Source organism: Chionomys nivalis, chromosome 6 (assembly GCF_950005125.1).
Source record: "Chionomys nivalis chromosome 6, mChiNiv1.1, whole genome shotgun sequence".
Taxonomy (NCBI): Eukaryota; Metazoa; Chordata; class Mammalia; order Rodentia; family Cricetidae; genus Chionomys; species Chionomys nivalis.
In genome coordinates, this window is record NC_080091.1 from 10,896,609 (window position 1) to 10,919,146 (window position 22,538).

Below are 22,538 nucleotides of genomic sequence, written 5' to 3' on the forward strand. Positions count from 1 at the left end.
TTATTATTATTATTATTATTATTATATTTATGTGTGCGGGTGTTTGTATGTCGGTCCCTCATTGTGCTTCGCCGGGTCCTGAGGCCAGAGAGGGCTACGGCCGCCTGTGACTGCAGTGACAGGTGACTGAGCCATCGTGTGGTCGCTGGCACTCGAACCCTGTCTGGAGCCCTTCGCCACTCTACGGGGGTCTCTGCTGTTTAATCCTGAGAGGAGCGGATCCTGTCAGCTCTGACCCCACTTTACAGATCAGCGAACCGAGGCTCCAAACTTAACCCACTCTCCTCAGCTTCCTCTGCAGGACTGTCACCCCCGCGCCAGGCGGCAGAAGCAGGAGAATCATGAGCTCAGAGCATCCTAACATAACAAGTTTGAGGCCAGCCTGAGGAACATGAGACCTTGTCTTGAAAGAAAGATGGGTGGTGGTGGCGCACGCCTTTAATCCCAGCAGAGGCAACCCCCCCCACCCCCCGCCAGGAGGCAACGGCAGGAGGATCTCTGAGTTCGAGGCCAGCCTGGTCTACAGAGCTAGTTCCGGTCAAGCCTGGGCTACACAGTGAAAAGGGTCTGGAGAGCAGCCTAAGTCAGTAAAGTGCTTGCCACGGAAGCCTGAAGACCTGAGTCAGAATCCCCAGCAGACACACTGTGGGCGAAGGAAACCGGCTCCTGCAAGTTGTCCTCTGACCTCCACAAGCTCGCTGCGGTGCATGCGCATAAAATAAATCTAAAACAACAGGGAACTGTTGAGCCGGTTTTACTAACTGCTTTGGTGACTGGTGACCCCTAACAGGGTGGCCTGGGGTGTGGCAGAGAGAGAGTGCGGACAGCGAAGAGCTCGGAAGGGGTCAGGGAACCTCAGTCCCTGAGATAATGGGGAGCCCGTGCCCCAGTCACCAGCCTACGGGGACCCCAGCTCCTCCACATCCAGCAACCGCCGTCCCCTCAGGGCCTCGGGCCCCGCGCAGCGCGTGTCGTTCTGCGAGAACATCTTATGTCTGTTGGCGTGCAGCCAGCGACACAGGTCCCGCAGGTCCTCGTCGCAGACCCAGGGGTTGTGCGACACGTCGAAGCCGTCCTGCATGTCGCGGGCCGGTCTCCCCAGCGACGCCAACAGGCCGGGGGGCGTACTGGATAGAGAGTTGTTGGACAGATCCAACATGTCCAGTCGCCGGAGGCCCCGGAAGGCGCCGGCCGCCACCGAGGCCAGCCGGTTGTCGCTCAGGAACAGGACGCGCAGAAAGGGCTGGGGCGCGAGCAGGTCGTCCCCAAGCCTCCGCAGCCGGTTCCCTTCCAAGTGCAGGCGCTGCAACCGCCTGGGGCCCCGCAGGAGGCCGGCGGGCAGAGTCTCCAGCAGGTTGTGGCCCAGGTCCAGGGTGCTCAGGGCGCGCAGGCCAGTGAGGAACCCGGCGGGCAGCGCGCGCAGCTGGTTCCCCGCCAGGTCCAGGTGGCCCAGGGCGCGCAGGCCCCACAGCCACCGCGCGCTCGCGTCCCGCAGCCGGTTGTCCCGCAGGACCAGGGTGCGCAGGGCGACCGAGGTGAGGAAGAGCCCCAGGGGCAGGCGGCGAAGCTCGTTGCGCGTCAGGTCCAGGACGCGCAGACCGGGCACGGGCGCCAGCAGCCCCGGGGACAGCGCCTGGAGGCGGTTGCTGGAGAGGTGCAGCTCCCGCAGGCGCCGACACGCTCGCAGGGCGGCGGCGGGCAGCTGCGTCAAGTTGGAGAATTCTACAGACAGATGGACAGTATCAGCCGGGAGGGGACTCGGGAACTCGGTGGCACCGTGGCACGTGACGGTGGTGCCCTCAGCCGACGGCAGTACCACGCAATCCTTGAGGCTGGACGCAATGCCCTGGGCTGAAGTCACCAACAGGACCAGGAGGAGCAAGATTCTGGGTAGGCAGGTGTTGAGGTCCTGGGGGCTGCGGTCAGGGAACCATGGTGAAAATATATCCCCTTATCCCCCGTGGCCACCATGCTAGACTGAGACGATAAAGGCCTCACGGTTTGTTTCCTGCGTCTATTTTTGTCCTTTAGCTAGGCTGAGCTCATTGGCAGAGCTAGTGAACTCCTATTCATCCGGCAAAGCCTCAGACACACTGTTTTCATTATCACCTACTGCCTCCCCTCTGCTTCCAGAAGCAGCCCTTGTCCAACAGCAAATCTCACCTCATGCTTAAGTTGCTTGAGTTCCTGGGTCTGACCCTACACACTTCCAACCCACCCCTGGCCCTAACAGATGATCAGTTATTAATTATTCCCAGCCCAACTACCTTGTTAATTCTAATCTGGTATGTATCCTGGGTCTATTCCTATCTCCCTCATTATGAGTTTGGAAGGGAGAGTCAGTGGACTTCTGCTCATCCTGCAAAGCCCCAGTCGCAATGTCCGGCTTTCATTAACCCTTCTCTGTCATTCTCAGGAAAGCAGAAGCTCCCAAATTGGGCTCCTCCTTTCTGTCCAGCCCCGGTTTGGGTTGTGGCCATCACTGGGTACTTCAGGAGAACTCAGGGTCCAGGTGAACAGAGTCCATCTGTAGTCAGGCCTGGCTAAGTCCTACCACAGCCCTGGAGCTCTGGGTCTTCCCTACTACACCCCCCCATGCCTGCTCGCGGGGCCTCTGGGTGTCTGTGTCTTCAATAACAGCCTGCAAGCTTCTGTCCTGGCGACGTCCCCAGGGCTCTGCCTGGCCTGCTGCCAGGTCTGTCCAGCACAGGCCAGGGGAGACCTACCTCCTTCCTTGCCAAGAGGCCATGACGGCTCTTCTGTGTCCCTCCTCCTCTGTTCCTGTGGCCCCAGGCAGGTGGCTTTATACAGTCCCCACCCCACCTCAGTGCACAGCAGAAAAGAGCCTGGGGACAGGTCAGCATTGCTACACCCCTTCCTGGCAGTGACCGCTGCTTCCTGCCCCTTCCCAGAAGGCCTTTCTCCAGCTTTAACTTCCTGGTCTAGGGACTGGGCCTCCAGGGCTAAGCCTGGCACGCGTTTTCTTTCTATGCTTCTTCTTCTTTTTTTTTTTTTTTTGGTTTTTCGAGACAGGGTTTCTCTGTGGTTTTGGAGCCTGTCCTGGAACTAGCTCTTGTAGACCAGGCTGGTCTCGAACTCACAGAGATCCACCTGCCTCTGCCTCCCGAGTGCTGGGATTAAAGGCCTTTCTATGCTTCTTTAAGGCACTGAGCAAGGAGCAGGGCCTGGTTCTGAATTCCAGCTCCTACACAACGTCCTAAAGCAGGTGGTTAGGGTCCCAGGACTCAGTTTCCCCACCTGCACAGCTGACAGTCTTCAAGAGAGCCTCTGATGACTGCATGTATCCGAAGCTCAGCACGTACAGGTGTCTGCTGTGAAGACTGTGTCAAACACAAAAACTACAACAGCGAAATCCATTTCGAGGCTATGAATTTGCCTTTGAGGACAACTCTGGCTGTGTGACAGGCACACACACACTTGCAGTGGCCACGGGTCAATGCTGCCTTTCTCTTAGCTCGCTCTCACCGACCCGAGATTGAACTAGGCTGACAGAGTCCCAGAGATCTTCTTGTCTCATCCTACCCAACACTACAATTACAATTACTGGGTGTGCACACCACCATGGCCGGGTTTTTCTGAGAGCTAAGGGATTCAAACTCAGGTCCTCACGCTGCCACAGGAGGTGTTTTACCCACGCAGCCATATCTCCAGCGCTTAGCAAGTTCCTCGGTGTTATTAGAGTTTCCCAGGTCTTCACAGGTCTCCCTGACCTCTCCTCCCAGCCTGGGCTCTGAGAGGCTTAAACCCCCATTTGTCTGTGAGCCTGACTAAGAGCAGGTATTCCCAGTCACCCAAGAAAACAGAGCTGACCCAGAGTCGAGGGGGCCGGTGGATGTAAACAGAGTTTTATTGACGGGGATAGGGCTGGGAAGGGTCCTGGACTCAGCTGGCCACGTGGCATGCACGGTCAGCTGGTGGTCAAAGAGGGGACGTCACAAGGGGGGGGCGGGTGGCATGGGCCTCTCTGACCACCCCAGGGCTGTATTTACAGGGGGTCTGCCCACCTCCACCCCCCTAAGACCCCCACAAGCCCTTTAGAAGCAGGTTCCCCCATCTCCCAGCCTGGACCGCAGGTCCCCTCTGCAGAAGCAGGATTTGAACTCCAAACCGGCACCTCGGAGGCCCCCTCCCCCCGGATTTTCTCCAGAAGTCCCAGCATTGGCTCAGCCAACGCCAGGGTCTCTGAGGGCGCCACCACCCACATTCTGAGTCGCACACACGCACACCCACGGCGGCCCTGTCTCACACACACGCACACACACACTTCTGTCCCGGGCCCTTGCACACGAACAGACCATGCACACAGACACACACCCACACACGCAAGGACCCGGGACCGGGGAGGGGGTCCCTTCTGCGGAGAATGAGTTGAGGCGGGAAGGCTCATATCTGCAGCTCTGCCTCCCCTCACCCCACGTCCTCACCCCCCACCCCGGCTGCCACCCCAAGAACGGGGCTGTGCAATTTCTTAGAAAAAAAAAAAAACTCAAAATAAACAAAAAAAAAAAAAAATCAAAGTCTATGGGCAGAAGGTCAAAGGTCGGCCTCCTCCCGCCCACCCCGGGGCTTCGTGTCCTGAATCCTCCGAGATGGAGGGGGCTCTTGTGCTTCCCTGTGGCGAGGGGACCCCCACACATGTGGGTGGGGGACGGACGCACCCCACTCGGAGCCGGTGGGGCCCGGTGACCTGAGCTCGCGCCCCTCCCCGCCCCGGTCGCTGTGGTTGGCACCATTGAGGCGTCCACCCGGCCTAGGGCACGGGAGGTGCAGTCCGCTCACCTGCCCCGCAGGGCAGCAGGTGCGTCGAGTCCGCGGGTGGGTGGCGGCGGGGACGGTGACCTCCGGGCCGGGCCTCGCCACTGTTGAACGTGTGCGTGCGCCTCAGGGCTGCTGCGGGGGGCCCGTGGGGACCCGGCCTCCGCAGGCTGCTGGTCGCGGGTGGGCTCCAGGGCCCGGGCAGGCCGTCGCCCGATGGGTCCAAGGGGCCCGTGGGTGCGGACACCACCCGCCGGCGGTCCGGGCTGGGGTGCGGCGTGAGCGGGAAGTCGCCGGGGTGTGAGGCCCGGCCGGGTCTAGGGGCGCAGAGGCGACCATCGGGGCCCGGCTCCGCCGGCACCGGGGGCTGCTCAGGGGCGCGGGCGGGCGCCAGCAACAGCAAGGAGGTGGAGGCCGAGGCCGACAGCAGAGCATGGCTGTGGTCCCAGGCTCGCGGCCCCAGGGCGTGGGCGTGCGGGTGCGGCGTGGGCAAGCGCTTCTGGGGCAGAGGCGTCTGCTCCGGGGTGGGCAGTAGCCCCGAGTCCAGGTCGTGAGGGCCACCATGCAGCAGTGCTGCCTTCGTCCAGCCGTTCTGCATGAGCGGGGCGAGCAGGGCCTCCGGGGGACCCCCGGGTCCGCCGCCGGCTCCTCCGCGGCCCCCGGGCCCTGTCCCCCTGCGCTCGCCCAGCCGGCTCACGCTCAGCACTGCCTCGCCGCCGCCGTGCGCCAGGATGGCCTCCTTGTCCTTGCGCCGGGCCAGCTCCCGCCGCTCGCGGAGACCCACGAACCAGCCCACGCTGAAGCCAGACACCACGGCGCCCACCACGAACGCCGCCACCGAGGACGTCACCAGCAGGTTCACTGACACCAGTCCTGCACGCTCATCTGAGAGGCTGGCGCGCAAGAGTCCTGGGGACAGAAGGTGGCAGTGGGGTCCCAGCCTGAAAGTCAGTCTGTCTGCGCTAGACAGGTACTGAGTCACACGCCCATTTTTTTTGGGGGGGGGGGCTCCACCCTGACCAAGCCCCCAGTTTATCTCTGGGGGTTCTAGACCCTGGCTCTACTCCGACCACACCCCCAGGCATGAGCTTTAAGTCTGAGCCACGCCCCTTGTCCGTGTTTTTTCTGGAGTCCGTACCTTTTCCTCATCTCCCAATCAGGCGGGTCTCATTTTCATCCCTCCCTGCAGTCGCCACCAGAGGGCGCCCAGGAGCACAGAGTCACTGTAACTGCCCAAAGCCTTCCAAGCGCACCTACCCCCAGACACAAGTCCTCAGCTTGTGTCAAAACACACAGGGGAGTCCCTTTCCCAGCTTACCTGAGCAGTCCCCTAAACCTGAGGTGCTGGCCCCGGACACATCTTGCTCAAACGTGGCACTGAGGTGGGGGAAGGGGACAGAAGTAGACTTAGCAGAGAACCTTTTGCATCCAGCATGGCACAGGGAGGGGGAACGTGGACCATGGATCCTAAGATGAGCCCCCCCCCCCCCATGTCCTCCTTTCCCGTACCTGGTTCCTGGTCTGAGGAAAATGCAGGAGCCATCGGGGGCCCACCCGCAGTATGGATCCTGGCTACCAATACAGTTCCTATGATAGAGCATGGAACAGCTGCTCAGGGGACCTGGACCATGTGTCCTCCCGGTCACCACAGCTGTATGGCACTGGGCTGGGCTGAGCCCACACAGTCTGTCCTCCCTGCAACAGCCACACAGTCTGCCTACTGCTCCTCCAACACGGGCTCCATCCTGCCCCAGGGCCTTTGCACAGCTGTGTGCGCAGACCAGTTCACCTCTCCATAAACCAAAGCTTTTCAGTGACATCTGGCTGTCTTCTCTGCCATCCCCTCCCACCCTGTACCAATCTTGGGGGGGGGGAGGCACTTACTTCATGCACCCCGAGTGGAGCTGGCAGCGGGCGACAGGCACACGGACCACGCAGCGGGGGAAGGCCGCCAGCAGGCCACCTGAGGCTGTGTCCAGCTCCAGGCTCAGCAGTCGCTGCCCCCACTCACCACCGCTGCCGGATCGTCCACACCTGGGCACACAGGGTGGTGAGTGAGGCTGGTGTGCCCACCCTGGCGTCCAGCCGGCCGCTCCCACCTCCCTGGTTATCCCCAGACCTGTCAGGTCGGTAGGTTTCAAACTCCTCCAGGAAGACACTGGGCCCGGTGGTCCCTGAGACACTGGCATTGGGCCTCACGAGGAATTTGAGGACGGTGCCCACCTCGGAGCCAAGGAAGACTATTGTCTGATTGCCCCATGGGCCCGCACCCACGTCCACAGCCACTCGGGTCAGCTGGTGCCTAGAACACAAGATGGAGTTGGAGGTCAGGTTGGCCCTGAAGCCCTGCAGGCCTCCCACCCCAGGTATCAGGCATCTCCTAAATTGAGGGGTGTAGGAGTAGTTACACAGATACACACCGACAGTTACACAATGATGCACACAACACTTAGAAGCCATGCTCGGTCCTGCCTTGGGCCCTCTGCATAGGCTGTGCCCCCGACTCCCTACCCCTGGGCATTTGCGTGAGCTGCCCTTGCCCAGCATATCCTTCAATCAATGAAGGTCCTTGACGGAGACCCATGCCCCCCCACGCCATCCTGAACTACCCCCTCCCCAGCACTGACCGCATCAGAGTCCTCACGATCCAGGGAGCATGGCCCAGAGAAGGTACCGCTTCGTCCATCAGTGGGTGAGTCTTCACAAAGTTGAGGATCTCATCAGGCAGGGCGCTGGAGGCGTTGTACTGCATACCAGGAGCTGCACAGCACCCAGGCCTGGGGGAGGACAGAAGAAGGGGAGTCAAGGAGGGTTCGGAGCACCTGGGGTCCAGCTTGAATGGCTCCCCACTCTGACTCTAACCCTCTAAACTCTTTGGAGCTTCAGGACCTCTGCTTTCTGATCTGATTTGCCCCGAGGCCTCACACAGGCCATGCCCTCCTCCCCAGGGCCTTTGCCTGGCTTATCCCTTGACAAATGAAGGTCGGTGATGTTGACTAAGGCCCAGCAGACCCTCTGGTGTTGCTTCCTCCATCATCTCCTCTCCCAAGCTGGCCGTCACTGTCACCTGGGCCGTGGCACTTGGTCTTCAGGTACTGGTGTCCAGATGGACTCCGGTGACTTCTGCTCTCGGAAGCGGCCTTCAAACACAGCAGCCACTTGGTTCATGTCGAAGGCGCAGACAGCTGAGCCAGGGATGCTGCGGAGGAGGGGAGAGACATTGCTGAGCCAGGTGGGGATGGAGCAACATAAGCCTCTCTACCTCCCGAACACCACCAGGGCCTTTGCATCTGTTCAGTTCCCACCATGGCTTGCTTGACTGTCTAGTGTTCCTCGTCTGCTGACCTCTCTCTATGGATCGTCATTTGCCTGTGGCTCCCTTGTGCTCTGAGACCCAAGTCTGAGTCTTGCCCCATGTGGGATCCTCCATCATTCCAGCATATTTCTTGATCCCTCTGGCTCCTGCGACAACTGACATATGAGCCTCCTTCGCAGACCACCACATAGCCTCTGAATCTTCATCTATGCTGTTCCCTCTTCCATGCCCCAATGTCCCTTCTTCAGGAGCCCTTCCCGCCATGTCCGGTGGGACCACAGGACTCTGGGTGTCTCTTTTTTTTCCTTGGCCCTGGCTTGGCATGGAGGTCTCCTGGAACCGATGCCACCCAACACAGGACTCAGAATGTTTGCTGGGTGAATGTGCAAACCCGGGGATTCTGCTCACCAAACACCCCTAGTGGGTGCCCTGTGGCATTGGCTGACCTGTTGCTGGGGGTGGAGAAGACAGCGAGGATCACCGGCCGGCCGCCCAGGCTCACTACACCTGTCACAGCCTGCAGTACGTTGAAGTAGAAGTGCGAGTCCCCAGGCACAGAGCAGTTGAGCCGGGCCTTCAGGAAAGAAGTCCACTGCTTCTCCAGCACCCGTGGGGAGCCACCCACGTCATTCTTGCACACACGGGCCACGCGGGATACCACCACCTGGACAAGCATCAGGAACAACGTGAGTCAGCGTGATGTAGAAACAGCTGCTGCAGGGCTGGAGAGATGGCTCAGAGGTTAAGAGCATTGCCTCCTCTTCCAAAGGTCCTGAGTTCAATTCCCAGCAATTGCATGGTGGCTCACAACCATCCATAATGAGGTCTGGTGCCCTCTTCTGGTGTGCAGTATACACACAGACAGAATATTGTATACATAATAAATAAATATTTTTTTTAAAAAAGAAATAGCTGCTGAATAGCTGCTGCAAGCCATGCAGGACAGAGGGAACCTCTGTTATAAGAACTAGAGGGGACCTGCCACATGGGATGCCAGACACCAGGGATATTGATGGCACAGGTGACAAAGCAAGAGATAAATTGATGGGTGGGTGAAAGGGTGGGTGGATGGGTGGGTGGATGGGTTGGATGGGTGGGTGGGTGGACTGATGGATGGATGGATGGACAGATGGTGGGAGGGAGGGAGGGAGGGAGGGAGGGAGGGAGGGTGGATAGACAGACGGACGGATGGATGGACGGACGGATGGACGGATGGGTGGACGGAGGAGTGGATGGGTGGACGGACGGGTGGATGGATGGGTGGACGGACGGGCGGGTGGGTGGGTGGACGGACGGGTGGGTGGGTGGACGGACGGACGGGTGGGTGGGTGGACGGACGGGTGGGTGGGTGGACAGACGGGTGGATGGGTGGGTGGACGGATGGATGAGTGGGTGGATGAGTGGATGGATGGACGGGTAGATTGTAGCCGACTCAGGTTACTGCTTCCTTGAAGGACTGAAGAATAAATAGTATGGTTTGTGGTGTTGAGGGATGGATGGCAGCCGAAGCTGTGGGGTCTCATGACATCCTCTCTACAAAGATTTCAAACTCTACAGTTACTCACTAAGTGTCTTCCAGTCTCAGAGGCCTGGGCCTTGCTGGAGGGGAGACTATAAAGACTGAGCCCTCTGACCCAGGTGGATTCCATGGTTAGATCTCTTGTCCACCTTCCCTGATGTGAGCTTCTCAACTCAGTGTCCCCTGCCCAGGCATCCCAGGGGTATTTTTGTCACCTTTTCCAGGTAGTTAAACTCCATGGCGATTTCCCGGAAGAAGAAATAGACATGACTTCCCCACTCCACAGCATGGACAAAGGAGGGCTCTGTGGAGAAGAATCGGGGTCCAGCCTGAGTCGTCAGGAAGGGGCTCTGGGGTCAGAATGTCACCAGCGCACACTGTGAGCTGTGCCTTTTATTATGAAGAGGGGGCTTAGAGTTGCCACTTAGTCAATATGACTTCACTTTAACTCTTTTTGGGTGAGTGGGGTCATAACTCAAAAAAAATCACTGAGTCTATGCCCCCTAAGCTAACTGTGCTGTTTTATGACCTATGTCCTCCCTATTTGGTGGAGAACTAGGCCCCGGGGTCTGCTCTCCTGTCCTTCCTTGAGGATCCTCAGCCACCCACTTCTAGCATGTTCTGCTTTACATGAAAATCTTCATCTAGTTTCATCTTTAAAAAGATCAACAGACTCCAAAACGGAGATCCCAGTCCCTCTGCTCCTGATCTCCTCCGGGGCTCTTCCTTGTTAGGGAATGTCAGGTAAATGCCACATCTACAAGGCTTACACTCTGTTCTTAAGGGTCTCACCTTTGAACCACTTGGAGTCATGCTTTACTGTGCGCAGGGTGGGCCGGTCCCCGAGGCTGCGGTAGATGACAGCATCGATGGCTAAGAAGTCAGTCACCGTGGCTGTGAAGAGCATCCCATCTGGATACAGGGGACCAGAGTGCGAGAGGAGCAGATGGGGAGTTAGACTGAGAAGGACCAGAGAGAAGGCAGGCATGGTGGCACACCCCTGAATCCCAGCACACGGGAGCCAGAGGCAGGTGAATCTGTGAGTTCAGGGCTAGCCTGGTCTACAGAGCGAGTTCCAGGCCAGCCAGGGCTACACAGTGAGCCCCTGTCTTGAAAAACAAGAAGGAGGAGAAAAGGAGAAGGAGGAGAGAAGGAGGAGAAGGGGAGGAGGAGGGGAGGAGGAGGAGGAAGAGGAAGAAGAAGAGGAGAGGAGGAGGAGGAGAAGGAGGAGGAGAAGAAGAAGAAGAGGAGGAGGAGGAGGAGGAGGAGAGGAGGAGGAGGAGGAGGAGGGGAGGAGGAGGGGAGGAGGAGGAGGAGAAGAAGAAGAAGAAGAGGAGGAGGAGGAGGAGGAGGAGGAGGAGGAGGAGAAGAAGAAGAAGAAGAAGAAGAAGAGGAGGAGGAGGAGGAGGAGGAGGAGGAGGAGGAGGAGGAAGAGGAGAAGGAGGAGAGGAGGAGGAGGGGGAGGAGGAGGAAGAGGAAGAAGAGGAGGGGAGGAGGAGGAGGAGAAGAAGAAGAAGAAGAAGAAGAGGAGGAGGAGGAGGAGGAGGAGGAGGAGGAGGGGAGGAGGAGAAGGAAGAGGAAGAAGAAGAAGAAGAAGAGGAGGAGGAGGAGGAGGGGGAGGAGGAGGGGAGGAGGAGAAGGAAGAGGAAGAGGAAGAAGAAGAAGAAGAAGAAGAAGAAGAAGAAGAAGAAGAAGAAGAAGAAGAAGAAGAAGAAGAAGAAGAAGAAGAGGAGGAGGAGGAGGAGGAGGAGGCCCAGAGGGGGGTGGGGCAACAACTGGAACGTCAGCCTAATGTGGCCTGTCACCAGACTGAGCCTGGAACCCATCATGATCCCAGGCTGAGTCTCGGCCCCAGGTTCAGTTTCTTCCCCTATGCTCAGCCTAGCCACCATCCTGACCTTGACTCTGACTGTGTCTAGAGTCTGTCCATTTCCCAGCTGCCTCCGAGTGACCAAGACTTTAGGAAAGGAAAATGCCTCTCTTCGGGCTGGATGGGCCAACGCAGGAATTGCTCACCTGAGAAGAGGGCGACATTGGCATGCTTGGGGTCGTAGGGGCAGCGGGCCATGCCGCTGATGTTGTCCCCGAGAGGCTGCAGCGTGTCCATCTGCATGGAGGATGGAGTCTGAGCAATGGCTGTCACCCTGCCTGGCAGCTCCTGGCTTCCCCACTCCCCCACTCCAGAAAAACCATAGCTTCATCCTGGATTACTGTGTGACACTGGCCAGTCAATTAACTTCTCTGGGCCTTAGTTTCCTGGTGTGTGAACGGCCCGAGCCTATTATAGTCAGTCTTACAGGAAGAGGGGGAAATGCCGGCAGGCCTAGCATAAGGGTACGTGTGGCTGGGAGGAAACCCTGGGCACATGGAGGCGAAGCAGACCTCTTAGGGGCTCAGAAGGGCTGAGACTCACACTGTAATTGGCGCAGATAGGGTTGAACGCATTGGAGCCACACACAAAGAGCGTGGACTCGTCACGAAGCAGGAGCACCTTGACGAAGTTCCGACACTCACCCTGGGGTGGAGAGGGAGGAAGGAGGCATGAAGGGTGTCGTCCGGTCCCTGTGAATATGGCGAAGGCTGGGAAGTCAGCCGAGGCTGACCTAAGGTTTGGGGTTACGTGATGGGATGAAGCTTGGGCATGTCCTGGGTAGACGGGGAGAGGCAACTGAAACGTCCCGCCTTCGGGGAAACCATCAGGAGGTGGGAAGAACCTCCCTGAGCCTGGCCAGGAGAGGATGGGGCCCGGGAGGGCAGGGTGGGCTAGGCCACGGCCGGGCCAGGTCCCTCTAACCTCTTGCTTGCCCTTCATCCGACACACGTTGATGTCACTGGGATTGGAGCGCCAGGTCAGCTTCTGCCGACACAAAGAAAGTGGGGTGAGGTGAGTGTGGTCCTCAGCACCCCTCAGATCCCTCCTCTCAGCCGAGTTCCACCTCCCCGCTTGCAGCCCCGGTACTGGCGCCTTCCTCACCCTCTGGTACCGCAGCTCTGTGGATGTGGACGGTTCCAGCTCTACCTGGTACAGGTTGTCTCTATAGGAAGAGCATGGTCTGTGAGATTGGGGGACCCCACCACCGTCAGTCCTACCACAATACACATGGGGCCCATCCGGCACCCTCGCCATCCCTGGCCCGATCTGCGGTTTCTGCCTTTGAAATCTATGCCATATCCACCCCTTTCTCACTCCCAGCACGCTGCCACCTCCTCCGGCCCCTAAACCTGACAGCTTGGTCACATCCAGGGCTCAGTGCCAACCTGCCACCAGGAGGCGCCTGTGAGCCCCGAGTCCACTCCTTTGCCGCCCGCAGCCCCTGTCACTCCCTCTGCCAAGCCTGAGTTCCCCTCTATCACTCTCTCTAGGCACCCAGTAAATTGTGCCCAGACATTGTCCCCAACCGTCATACCCAAGTCAACTGTAGGCTCTACTGCAGAATCCAATGCCCTTAAAACTCAGACTTGAGGGGCTGGAGAGATGCCTCAGGGGTTAAGAGCACTGGCTGCTCTTTCAGAAGACCTGAGTTCAATTCCCAGCACCCACACGGCAGCTCACAACTGTCTGTAGCTCCAGTTCCAGGGGCAAAACACGCCTTTAGTTCCAGCACTCGGGAGGCAGAGGCAAGAGGATCTCTGTGAGTTCGAGGTCAGCCTAGTCTACAAGAGCTAGTTACAGGACAGGTTCCAAAGCTACAGAAAAACCCTGTCTTGAAAAACCAAAATTAATAATTAATTTTAAAAAAGAACTCAGACTTAAAGCAAGCGATCCCTGTGAGTTCGAGGCAGCACAGAACAAGTTCCAGAACAGACAGGAGTACACTGAGAAACCCTGTCTTAAAAAATGACAGCAAGAACAAAACCAAACAAAAATCTCAGGCTCAGGCGTAAGCGCCTTCAAACAGCACTCGGTACCCTGAACGCTGGCGTTTGCTCCGGAGATGGCTCAGGGGGTAAAGTCACCAGCTGCAAAGCTAATCCCTGGCCCCGAGCAGAGGGGAGGAGACCCGCCCCGACAGGTCGTCCTCAGCACCGTGCGTGCACCTTAATACATTTCCTATGTCACACATTACGTACGTCACACAGACACAAGCACGAAATGTAAACCGGGTGATGGTGGCGCACGCCTTTTATCCCAGCACTCAAGAGGCAGAGGCAGGCGGATCTCTGTGAGTTCCAGGACAGCCAGAGCTACCCAGAGAAACCCCCGTCTCAAACAAACAAAGCCACCCAGCATTCAGCACCCTTAAACTCAGTGCTCAATAGTCTTACAACTCAGTTCAGCACCCTTGAAACTCAGCATTCAGCACCACAGGTCGCGCATTCCAGCCAGGTAACAAGCCCATCACGTAGACGCCCAAACACTTGCGTACCTGTCCCCGATGAACAGTGTCCGGTTAACGCGTAGCACCCGCTGGATGTTGAGGTCCTCGGCACCCTCCGCAGGGCTCAGACGACCAGGCCCGCTGCCCACGAACACGGGGTAGTGGCTCAGGTCTAGGGGAGGGCGTGAAAGGAGGACGTATTTGGGAACAAGATCCCGCCCACCTGGGACCCCGACACTCCCCACCCGTCGATTTCCTAGACTCACAGTCCCTGGGGGCCACGCTGAGTGGAGGTGGTTCTTCCGGGAAGAGACCTTGAGCGACCCCCAGGAGCAGCAGCAGGAGCAGCAGCAGGGCTGGGCGGGGAGGGGGCGCTCGCGGGGTCCGCATGGCGAGGACCAGGTGGCCGCAGGTGACACCTGCAAGTCAGGACTGGGGTGAGTGGCGCGGTCTGCAGTTCCAGCAGCAGCCGGCAGGGGGCGCGCGAGCCCCTTCCTCTCAGACTAAAAGTAAAAACATTGATAATAATAAGGACGCTCAGACGTTGTTTAATTAACAAGCGACTTTACGACCACATGTGAGTAAAAATCTCAGGAAACAGCTGCAAACGAAAATGCATTAGGTAATTAAAAATTAATCACGAGAATTACAATAATGGATATTATCTTAAAACATGCGCTTTAGAATCCAATTTCAAAAAGCATTTAAAAATATCATTCAAATTAAAACACGAAAAGGCTGTGAGCCTGGCGTCGTTGCGCAGGCCTGTCACATCAACCCCGGAGAGGCTGAGGCAGGAGCATCATTAGGTCTAGGCCAGCCTGGGCTTAAGAGCAAAACCCCACGATAAAACCAAATCGCCACAAAATTAAAACAAAGAGGGACATGATTTTAAATGCAAAGGCTGAACAAAACATAAGAGAATTAAAAGCCCATGGTGCTTTATAAACCACAGTATAAGCGATGGGGTCCCGGAACATCCCACGAGACAGGGCCTGGTGTCCCTGGTGAACTTGACTTTCTGTTCCCTTGGGCCAATTCCTCTTGCTCTCATCCATAACTGAGGAATCCTGAGGTATGTGAGTTCACACAAGGGACCCCAGCCCTCCAAAACTGGGGATCCCGGGGCATGGCGGCACCTCCCTACCAGAAAGGGGTGCAGTCCAGGTCCCAGGCACCCCTCATGGGACTCTCAGCAGCTTCGTCAATCTTCAACCAGCTCTGGGCCTCAGTTTTCCTCATCCAGGCAGCAGAGATTTCTCCCAGCCCTCCCTCCCCTCGCGATCTTGCGTCTTGGGGATCTGGAGCCCCAGTAGGTGGGGGCTATGGAGGGAACATCAGTCCCAGAACACAAGGCTCTAACGTTCAGGGCCAAAAAACAGGAAGACCTTGCGTGGCTTCCTCTCCCTGACCCTGGCTTCCAGGATTTGTGACTCAGAGGACGCGTGTCCTCGGACACGGCCTACTTCCTCATGAGCTTCCTACAGGGCTCCTCCCTGCGCTGCCCCCTCTACCCACCCATGACCCCAGACTGCAGGAGGCTTATCTCAGCACTTTGGTCGCCCTGACCCCTGGCTATGGGCCCCCAGCCCATCACTGGGGATTCTAGGCGGGGCTCCACCATGACCACGCCCCCAGCACGCTCACTAGGGGATTCTAGGCGGGGCTCCACCATGACCACGCCCCCACCCCCTCACTGGCGAATTCTAGGTCTGATTCTGTAGCTCTGGACTCAGAGTTCAGGGAACACAACCACAGGAGTCGCAATGGGGAGCTCTGTTTTCAACAAAAGTCCCTGTCCCCCAAAATAAGATGTAACATTAAATTTAATTTTTTTTTTGAGACTGGTTCTTACTATGTAGACCAGGCTGGCCTGACCCTCCCTGAGATTCACCCCTCATCCCTGAATCTGGGTCTTCAAGGCAACACTATTGAATCGGGGTTCCAACCATTCTCTGACACACTGCAGCCTCCTTGTACCCCAAGGCTCCTCCACACCATCCAGGATGCCTCCCCTCCCCGCTCCCTCCACTCAGCTCAGGGTCACCCACACTTGTGACACATTTTCCACTCATCCACGAAGTTCTTCAGCACACGGGAGCAAAAGACACTGTGGGTCTATCTCCTCCAGGCTCCCAGCACCTCCCCCGACCTCAGCCCACTTTCCCCCGCCCCATCCCCCTCCTCCCTCTCTGTGCCCCTCCCCACTGCTCCTCCAACTGCACTAGGTGCCCACAGGACTCTCCTACGGTCAGGTATACCTTTGGCACTCAATAGTCACTGTGTGTGAACACATGATCACCACCAAGAGCTGTGCCCTGCTGCCTCAGGGTCCCCTAGTCCCCTGACATACACCCACGGTCACCCCATCACCAAACCTGTCCTAGTGTGAGTGACCACCCACACGTTTCAAATGTGTCCCTGGGTGCACCGCCACCCCCGGCACCTGCCTGTGTGCCTCCCCCACGTGGCTTCCAGGGACTCTGGTTCATGTGACAGCCCAGTCTCACTGGCTGTGTGGAGAAACTGAGGCCCGGCACATGGGATGGGCAGGCCCAGCCAGAGGCCAAGGACCATCATTTCCCGGACTCTGCCTTCAGAGACACAACTGCAAATGTCCCAGAGGTCCCAATTGAGCCTGGGGGCAGAACACCTCCAGCTGGTGGTAGTATCTGGCTGCCCAGCGGTCTTGGCTGACCCCCAACCCAAACTCCCATCCCCACCCTCACCCAACCCCATCCCCCTCCCTCAGTTTATCTTACACCTCCTCTCCTCACCCACCACCCAAAACTCCTCACTCCCTCACCCCTGAATCTCCATAAACAAGTTCTAAATTCAGTCCCTCTTGATTTCAGGGGGACTGGGATGCTGTGGAAGGGTCCCCCCACCTTCCTGCCTCCCCATTCCTCATGACCACCAAGCAAGTAACAGCTGGGCTCTCCAGACTCTGCCTCTCACCTGGCTGAGACTCTGACAGACCCTCAACTGACAGCAATCCCCTGCCTCCTCCTGCCTCCTGCTTCCCCAGTGGCACTGGCTTCCCCAGGGGGATCAGATGACTGGCGGCAGCCAGAGCTGGGCAGGTCCGGTTACTGGCTCCCCTTACAGCTACCCCCAGCTGCTTTGTGCCCCACTTGGCAAAGGCAGGGGGGGACTCAACCTCGTCCCCTCAATTTGAACCCGCTTCCTGACTCCTTAGTTCCCTCACCCATGAGGCGAGTGACAAGCTGACGGCCTACACCGTCTCCAGTAAGTTATCCACGTGTATGCGAGTGGTGCACAATGGTTGCTTAACTGTAAGGATATCTGCCGGGCAGTGGTGGCGCACGCCTTTAATCCCAGCACTCGGGAGGCAGAGGCAGGCGGATCTCTGTGAGTTCGAGACCAGCCTGGTCTACAAGAGCTAGTTCCAGGACAGGCTCCAAAGCTACAGAGAAACCCTGTCTCGAAAAACCAAAAAAAAAAAAAGAAAAACCAAAAACAAAACCAAAACCAAAACAAAACAAAACCAAAAAACAAAACAAAACAAACAAAAAAAAAACTGTAAGGATATCTGAGCTTGCTGTGTCCTCCCTCTGGGAAGTGAGGTCTGGCCTGGCAGCCACTGCTGTGTCCCCACAACACGAAGCCAGCATACAGTAGTTGCTCAATAAATACCAAGTGAATCGGTGCCCTGAGAAGAGCATTCCGGCAAAGGCAAGCTCACTCCGGAGTTTCTGAGCACCGACTCTACACCAGCACGGTCAAGGATCCAGCCATGATCCAAATCACACATGCCCTTGGCACCATGGCGGGTATACAGAAAGTGGTCAATAAAGGACATGCAAAGCCCCTCCCACGTGTGACCCCAGAGCTCAGAGAGGTTGCATCACTTGGCCTAGGTCACGCGGCCTAGGTCACACATCCCAGTGGACAGTGGGGCAGAGAGCAGAGTGAGGGAACCTGTGAGTCCACTCCCGATGGACACCTGAGATAAGCACGGGTGGGGACAGGCTCCAGGGCCTCACAAGGACTGCTGCGAACAGGAAGTGAGGAAGACAGGCAGAAATGGTCCCCGGGGAAGACCCAAGTGACCGCCCATGGTGGGAGTCAAAGCCAGGGTCACCCCTGGGTGACCCCAGGACCGCGGCACCCCAGTCCCAGTTTTGTGTCTTCCCAGCACCTGGGAGCCAGCCCCTCTGAAGGGGTCCACACAAACACTTATGGAGACCCACGGGTTCCCCACTCGCATCTGGAGACCTACTGTGTTCAGAACTCACATGATGAAGACCCACTGTGTTCAGGATCACATGATGGAGACCCACTGTGTTCAGGATCACATAATGGAGACCCACTGTGTTCCCAGCTCACATCTGGAGACCCACTGTGTTCAGAACTCACATGATGGAGCATCTACTGTGTTCAGGATCACATGATGGAGACCCACTGTGCTCCCAGCTCACATGTAGAGACCCATTGTGTTCAGGGATCACATGATAGAGCACCTACTGTGTTCCCAGCTCACATGTGGAGACCCACTGTGTTCAGAACTCACATGATGGAGACCTACTGTGCTTCCAGTTCACATGTAGAGACCTACTGTGTTCAGAGATCACATGATAGAGCACCTACTGTGTTCCCAGCTCACATGTGGAGACCTACTGTGTTCAGAATCACATGATGGAGACCCACTGTGTTCCAAGCTCACATGTGGAGACCTACTGTGTTCAGAATCACATGATGGAGACCCACTGTGTTCCAAGCTCACATGTGGAGACCCACTGTGTTCAGAATCACATGATGGAGACCCACTGTGCTCCCAGCTCACATCTGGAGACCTACTGTGTTCAGAATCACATGAATGGAGACCCACTGTGTTCCAAGCTTACATGTAGAGACCTACTGTGTTCAGGGATCACATGATAGAGCACCTACTGTGTTCCCAGCTCACATGTGGAGACCCACTGTGTTCCCAGCTCACATGATGGAGCACCTACTGTGTTCCCAGCTCACATGTGAAGACCCACTGTGTTCAGGATCACATGATGGAGCACCCACTGGGTTCCCAGCTCACATGTGGAGACCTACTGTGTTCCCAGCTCACATCTGGAGACCCACTGTGTTCAGAACTCACATGATGGAGCACCCACTGTGTTCCCAGCTCACATGTGGAGACCTACTGTGTTTAGAGCCCTGTGGTGGTGTGTCAGAGAATGTCTACCTCAGTTCCTAGAGTAGGGATTGCCCGGACTTTTCACCTGGGAGAAGACTAAAGCCCAGAGTGGGCATAAGGAGCCTGCGATTGAACAGCCACAACTACTGCCCACGAGGACCTACCTAGGGGTGAAGCTGTCCCCAGTTTCTGGGATCCCCAGAGTCTGTCCGTACTCCCCACAGCCTGTGCCCTCTATGCTGCTCCCTTCTCCCTCCGCGCCATCACAGAGGCCCTCCTCCATCACACCAGACTACATCATGCAACCGGTTCCCTTCTACTGCAGCAACCCCTGCCCTGGGACTTAGCAAGGCCCTCTGTCCCCTGCCCTGGGGCCTGTCCACAGCTGTGTTTCCCGCCCTGGGCCTCTGCACTGTCAGCCCGAGGGCTGAGGGCCACATCCTGGGAAGGGATCTCTGCTGCCTCTAGTGTGACTCTCAGAAAATACGTGACCACCACCACCACCCCAGGCGGACTTCCAAACAGCCGGGGCAGCTCCAGCTGCAAGGCCCTTCTCCATGCACCTTCCCTGATCCACAATGCGAATTCAACCTTCCCTAGCTTCAGTTGCTCCCTCCACTCCAGCTCCAACCGCACAGTAGAGTGAGCCAGTATCTGCCTCAGTTTCCCCTCTCATGGTCTGGAAGAGTTCTAAGACACAAACAGAAAAGCTGGGGTGGTTGTCGGCCACTGGGAATGTTCGGTGACTGACTGAATGACTTCCCTAATCATTCAAGGTACCTCTAGAAGGAAGTTCCTTGGGGCTGAGCCAAGTGCATCCTGGGAAATGAGGTCTTCAGCCCGTCCAGCCTGCCTCTCACCTGAGTTAAGAGTCACCCACCCACCACGACCCCCCTCCAGAAGGAACAGCACTGTGTCAGCCCATCGACTCCCAGCGACCCTGAAATCTCGCCATGTCCCCCATTTCTTAACAATCCCGCGTGACCCCGGGAATGACGCTCCCACTTCAAAAAGTTCAGGCACCCTGGAAGTTCTCCCACTCCCCAGCCCAGTCCTCCCAGCTGCCCCTCCAGGACCACACCCAGGGTCAGCTCGGGACACCAGCTTTCCCTGGAGGCGCCGGTCACCTTTCTGTCTGGCTCACCTGTCCGCAGTTTGACGTCACCTCTTCCAGGACAGCCACCTGCCTGCCCTCTGCCACAGACAGACAGATGGACGGGGGGGGGGGGGGGCGGTCGGGGGAGGACTGGAAGCCCCAGAGGATCTGAGGCCCCGGGAAACGCAGTGGGGGAAGAAGCGGGCAGAGCTGGTCGCACAGGAGGGCGCACAAAGACTGACCTCCTAGCCCAGGACACACAGCGAAGCTAAAAGTTCAAACCGACTTCCCTCCGGGGCCCAAGACATCCAGGGCCACCTCGGAAGAGAGGAACTTGAGAGCGCTTGGTTTCCAGTGGGTAGAGAGAGTAGGCTCCCTCACTTGCTGCCTGAGAAACCCAGGGCCCCACAGAACAAGGCGTTCAGGACCTCAATTTCCCCACTTCCTTTTGGTCCCCAGGCTGCCAGCTACCCAGTCTGAGGCTCCCCAGCACAGAACAGTGACCTCCATTCTGCCAGCCAGTAGGCTATGTGGCATCAGGCCCTCCCAGGTCCAGGCCTTGAACCCTAGACCTCCCCACCTCTAACCTCTCAATAATCTGAAAGCAATCGTGCACCCTGAAAACCTGCCAGAAAACTCGAGTCCAGGGGCCGAGAAAGGGAACCAGGCAGAAGCCGCCTGGCCAGGCCCTCCAGTCATCTGTCCTCAGAGCATCCTTGCTGGGCTGCAATATTGGGGTTCCCAACTCGGTTACACTCAGCTTGGGGCGGGGGTGTCCAGAGGCTAAAAGAATATGGGGGTGACACAGACCTCAGGCAGGTTACAGAACCTGGGGGGGAGGACGACAGAGAGCTCAGGCGCCGGGGGTGGGGGGAACGACACAGATCTCAGATGGGGATGAAACACACAGACCTCAGGCAGAGTGACAGCGACCTGGGAAGCTCAGTGACACAGACCTGGGGTAGCAGGCACACGGACCTCATGGGGGCACACAGAGACCTCAAGCGTTGGTGACACAGAACAGACCCCAGGCGGGGGTGACATAGACCTCAGGTGGGGGTGACAGACCCCTAGCCGAGAGAAACTGGGATCCGTGGGTCCCTCCTGACCTCAGAGCTGTCGCAGGCCTAGAATTCGCCATCTGAGGCCGAGGTGGGGGTTCGGCCTGGCAGCGGCTCTGGGGAGGCGCCCCAAAGTCGGCGGTGGAGAGCAGGATGGGGCACGTGACCCCCGCCCCAGGGACCAATCAGCGCCGCGGTCGGCCGGGGGGCCACGGTGGCACCCACCCTGTGCGGCTGCTAGAGATGCTCCTTTGTCCCATTGTCGGGCTTTGGGGGGCCTTGGCCGCCCCCCTCAGGGCCCCGCTGCAGCGGGGGCGTTGGCCGCGATCTGTGTGCACCCCCCCTCCAGCTGCGTGGCCGGAGGGGACCTGCAGGTTCCCGAGAGCTCGGGGAGCAGCCGGTGCACGGGGCCGCGTGGGGACCCACGGGAGGTCGCGGCTGTGTGTCCCGCCCCCTCCCCCACCCCCACCCGCAGGCCGTCGCCTCAACAATTCAAAGCCACCGTCTCTGCCCGGACGCGGCGAGCCCCGGCCTTGGCTGCAATCCCCGCCCGCTGCGCAGCCCGTTAGCCCCGCCCAGGGCGCTGGAGCCGCGACCGCACGCGGGGGCCCGGGCCAGTGTCGCTGCACGAGGCGCCCGCGGCCTGTGCGTGCCCGGTGCGTGAGTCCCCAGTGCATCTGTCTCCGCATCTGTCCCCGCGTCCGTCCCCGTGTCCGTCCCCGCATCTGTCCCCGCTGCATCTGTCCCCGCAGCATCTGTCCAAGGTGCGTCCCCGCGTCGGTCGCCGCGTCTGTCCCCGCGTCCGTTCCCGCTCTCACCTCGCAGCGCAGGCCGAGCACTTGCCCGTCTCGGCCCCGGCCCCGTAGCGCCTCAGCCCGGGCTCCCACGCGCGGGCGGCTCCCGCGGGGGCGCAGCGCGGTGTCCGGGCCGGGGCCGCATCTCCGCCGCCGCCGCTGCGACTCCCGGCTCCGCCACCTCCGCCCCCAGCGCCCGAGCCCGGAGCCCCGCAAAACCCGGCGCGGATCGACGCGGAGCGGAACGCGGTCGGGAGGAGGGGGGGTGCCTCGGCCTTACCCGGCCTCAGTTTCCCTCTGTGCTTCTCACCTTTCACCACGGGAGTGACGCTGAAGGCCACGGGGCCCCGCACTGAGCGGGGTATCTCCAGTATACAGTATGCATAGACGCTTTGCTATTGGTTGTTTTACATACAATTATTATGACCCTTCCCCCACTTATTCCCCCACCCCGTCCACAGGGTTAGCTCCCACGGCCCCCGTGGCTCATGGCATCATTGAGTCA

The 22,538-nt window shown here is 58.4% G+C and overlaps 2 protein-coding genes across 4 annotated transcripts; both read right to left on the reverse strand.

Moving 5' to 3' along the window:
- Positions 1 to 826: 826 nt before the first annotated feature.
- Lrg1 (leucine rich alpha-2-glycoprotein 1) lies at positions 827 to 2,785 on the reverse strand. Its single transcript, XM_057772922.1, has 2 exons — positions 2,727 to 2,785; positions 827 to 1,916 (listed from the first exon to the last, which is right to left on the reverse strand). The coding sequence occupies exons 1-2, from the start codon at positions 2,747 to 2,749 to the stop codon at positions 899 to 901; spliced, it is 1,041 nt and encodes a 346-aa protein (XP_057628905.1). The 5' UTR covers positions 2,750 to 2,785; the 3' UTR covers positions 827 to 898.
- A 1,069-nt stretch (positions 2,786 to 3,854) lies between these two features.
- Positions 3,855 to 22,225, reverse strand: Sema6b (semaphorin 6B). 3 transcript variants are annotated; one of them, XM_057772404.1, is made up of 17 exons: positions 22,058 to 22,225; positions 14,197 to 14,349; positions 13,979 to 14,102; positions 12,586 to 12,646; positions 12,406 to 12,468; positions 12,025 to 12,126; positions 11,628 to 11,718; positions 10,404 to 10,523; positions 9,827 to 9,915; positions 8,539 to 8,756; positions 7,844 to 7,975; positions 7,404 to 7,553; positions 6,896 to 7,078; positions 6,661 to 6,810; positions 6,286 to 6,363; positions 6,095 to 6,153; positions 3,855 to 5,685 (listed from the first exon to the last, which is right to left on the reverse strand). In XM_057772404.1, the coding sequence occupies exons 2-17, from the start codon at positions 14,318 to 14,320 to the stop codon at positions 4,772 to 4,774; spliced, it is 2,658 nt and encodes an 885-aa protein (XP_057628387.1). In that variant the 5' UTR covers positions 14,321 to 14,349; positions 22,058 to 22,225; the 3' UTR covers positions 3,855 to 4,771. The 3 variants fall into 3 exon arrangements, with proteins under 3 accessions (XP_057628387.1, XP_057628388.1, XP_057628389.1); XM_057772405.1 differs by having other exon boundaries at positions 14,197 to 14,433; XM_057772406.1 differs by lacking the exon at positions 22,058 to 22,225 and adding an exon at positions 21,465 to 21,613.
- Between the last annotated feature and the right edge of the window lie 313 nt (positions 22,226 to 22,538).

What these genes read in the sequence shown, in the direction of transcription:
- Lrg1 (XM_057772922.1), bottom strand. Translation starts at nt 2,749, where the DNA reads ATGGCCTCTTGGCAAGGAAGGAG. An exon ending in GCCTCTTGGCAAGGAAGGAG is followed by an intron (nt 1,917 to 2,726) that starts GTAGGTCTCCCC and finishes CCCTGACCGCAG; the next exon opens with CCCCCAGGACCTCAACACCT.
- Sema6b (XM_057772404.1), bottom strand. Translation starts at nt 14,320, where the DNA reads ATGCGGACCCCGCGAGCGCCCCCTCCCCGCCCAGCCCTGCTGCTGCTC. An exon ending in TGACTCCAAGTGGTTCAAAG is followed by an intron (nt 9,916 to 10,403) that starts GTGAGACCCTTA and finishes TCTTCTCCACAG; the next exon opens with AGCCCTCCTTTGTCCATGCT. An exon ending in TTCCTCAGACCAGGAACCAG is followed by an intron (nt 6,154 to 6,285) that starts GTACGGGAAAGG and finishes CCCCCACCTCAG; the next exon opens with TGCCACGTTTGAGCAAGATG.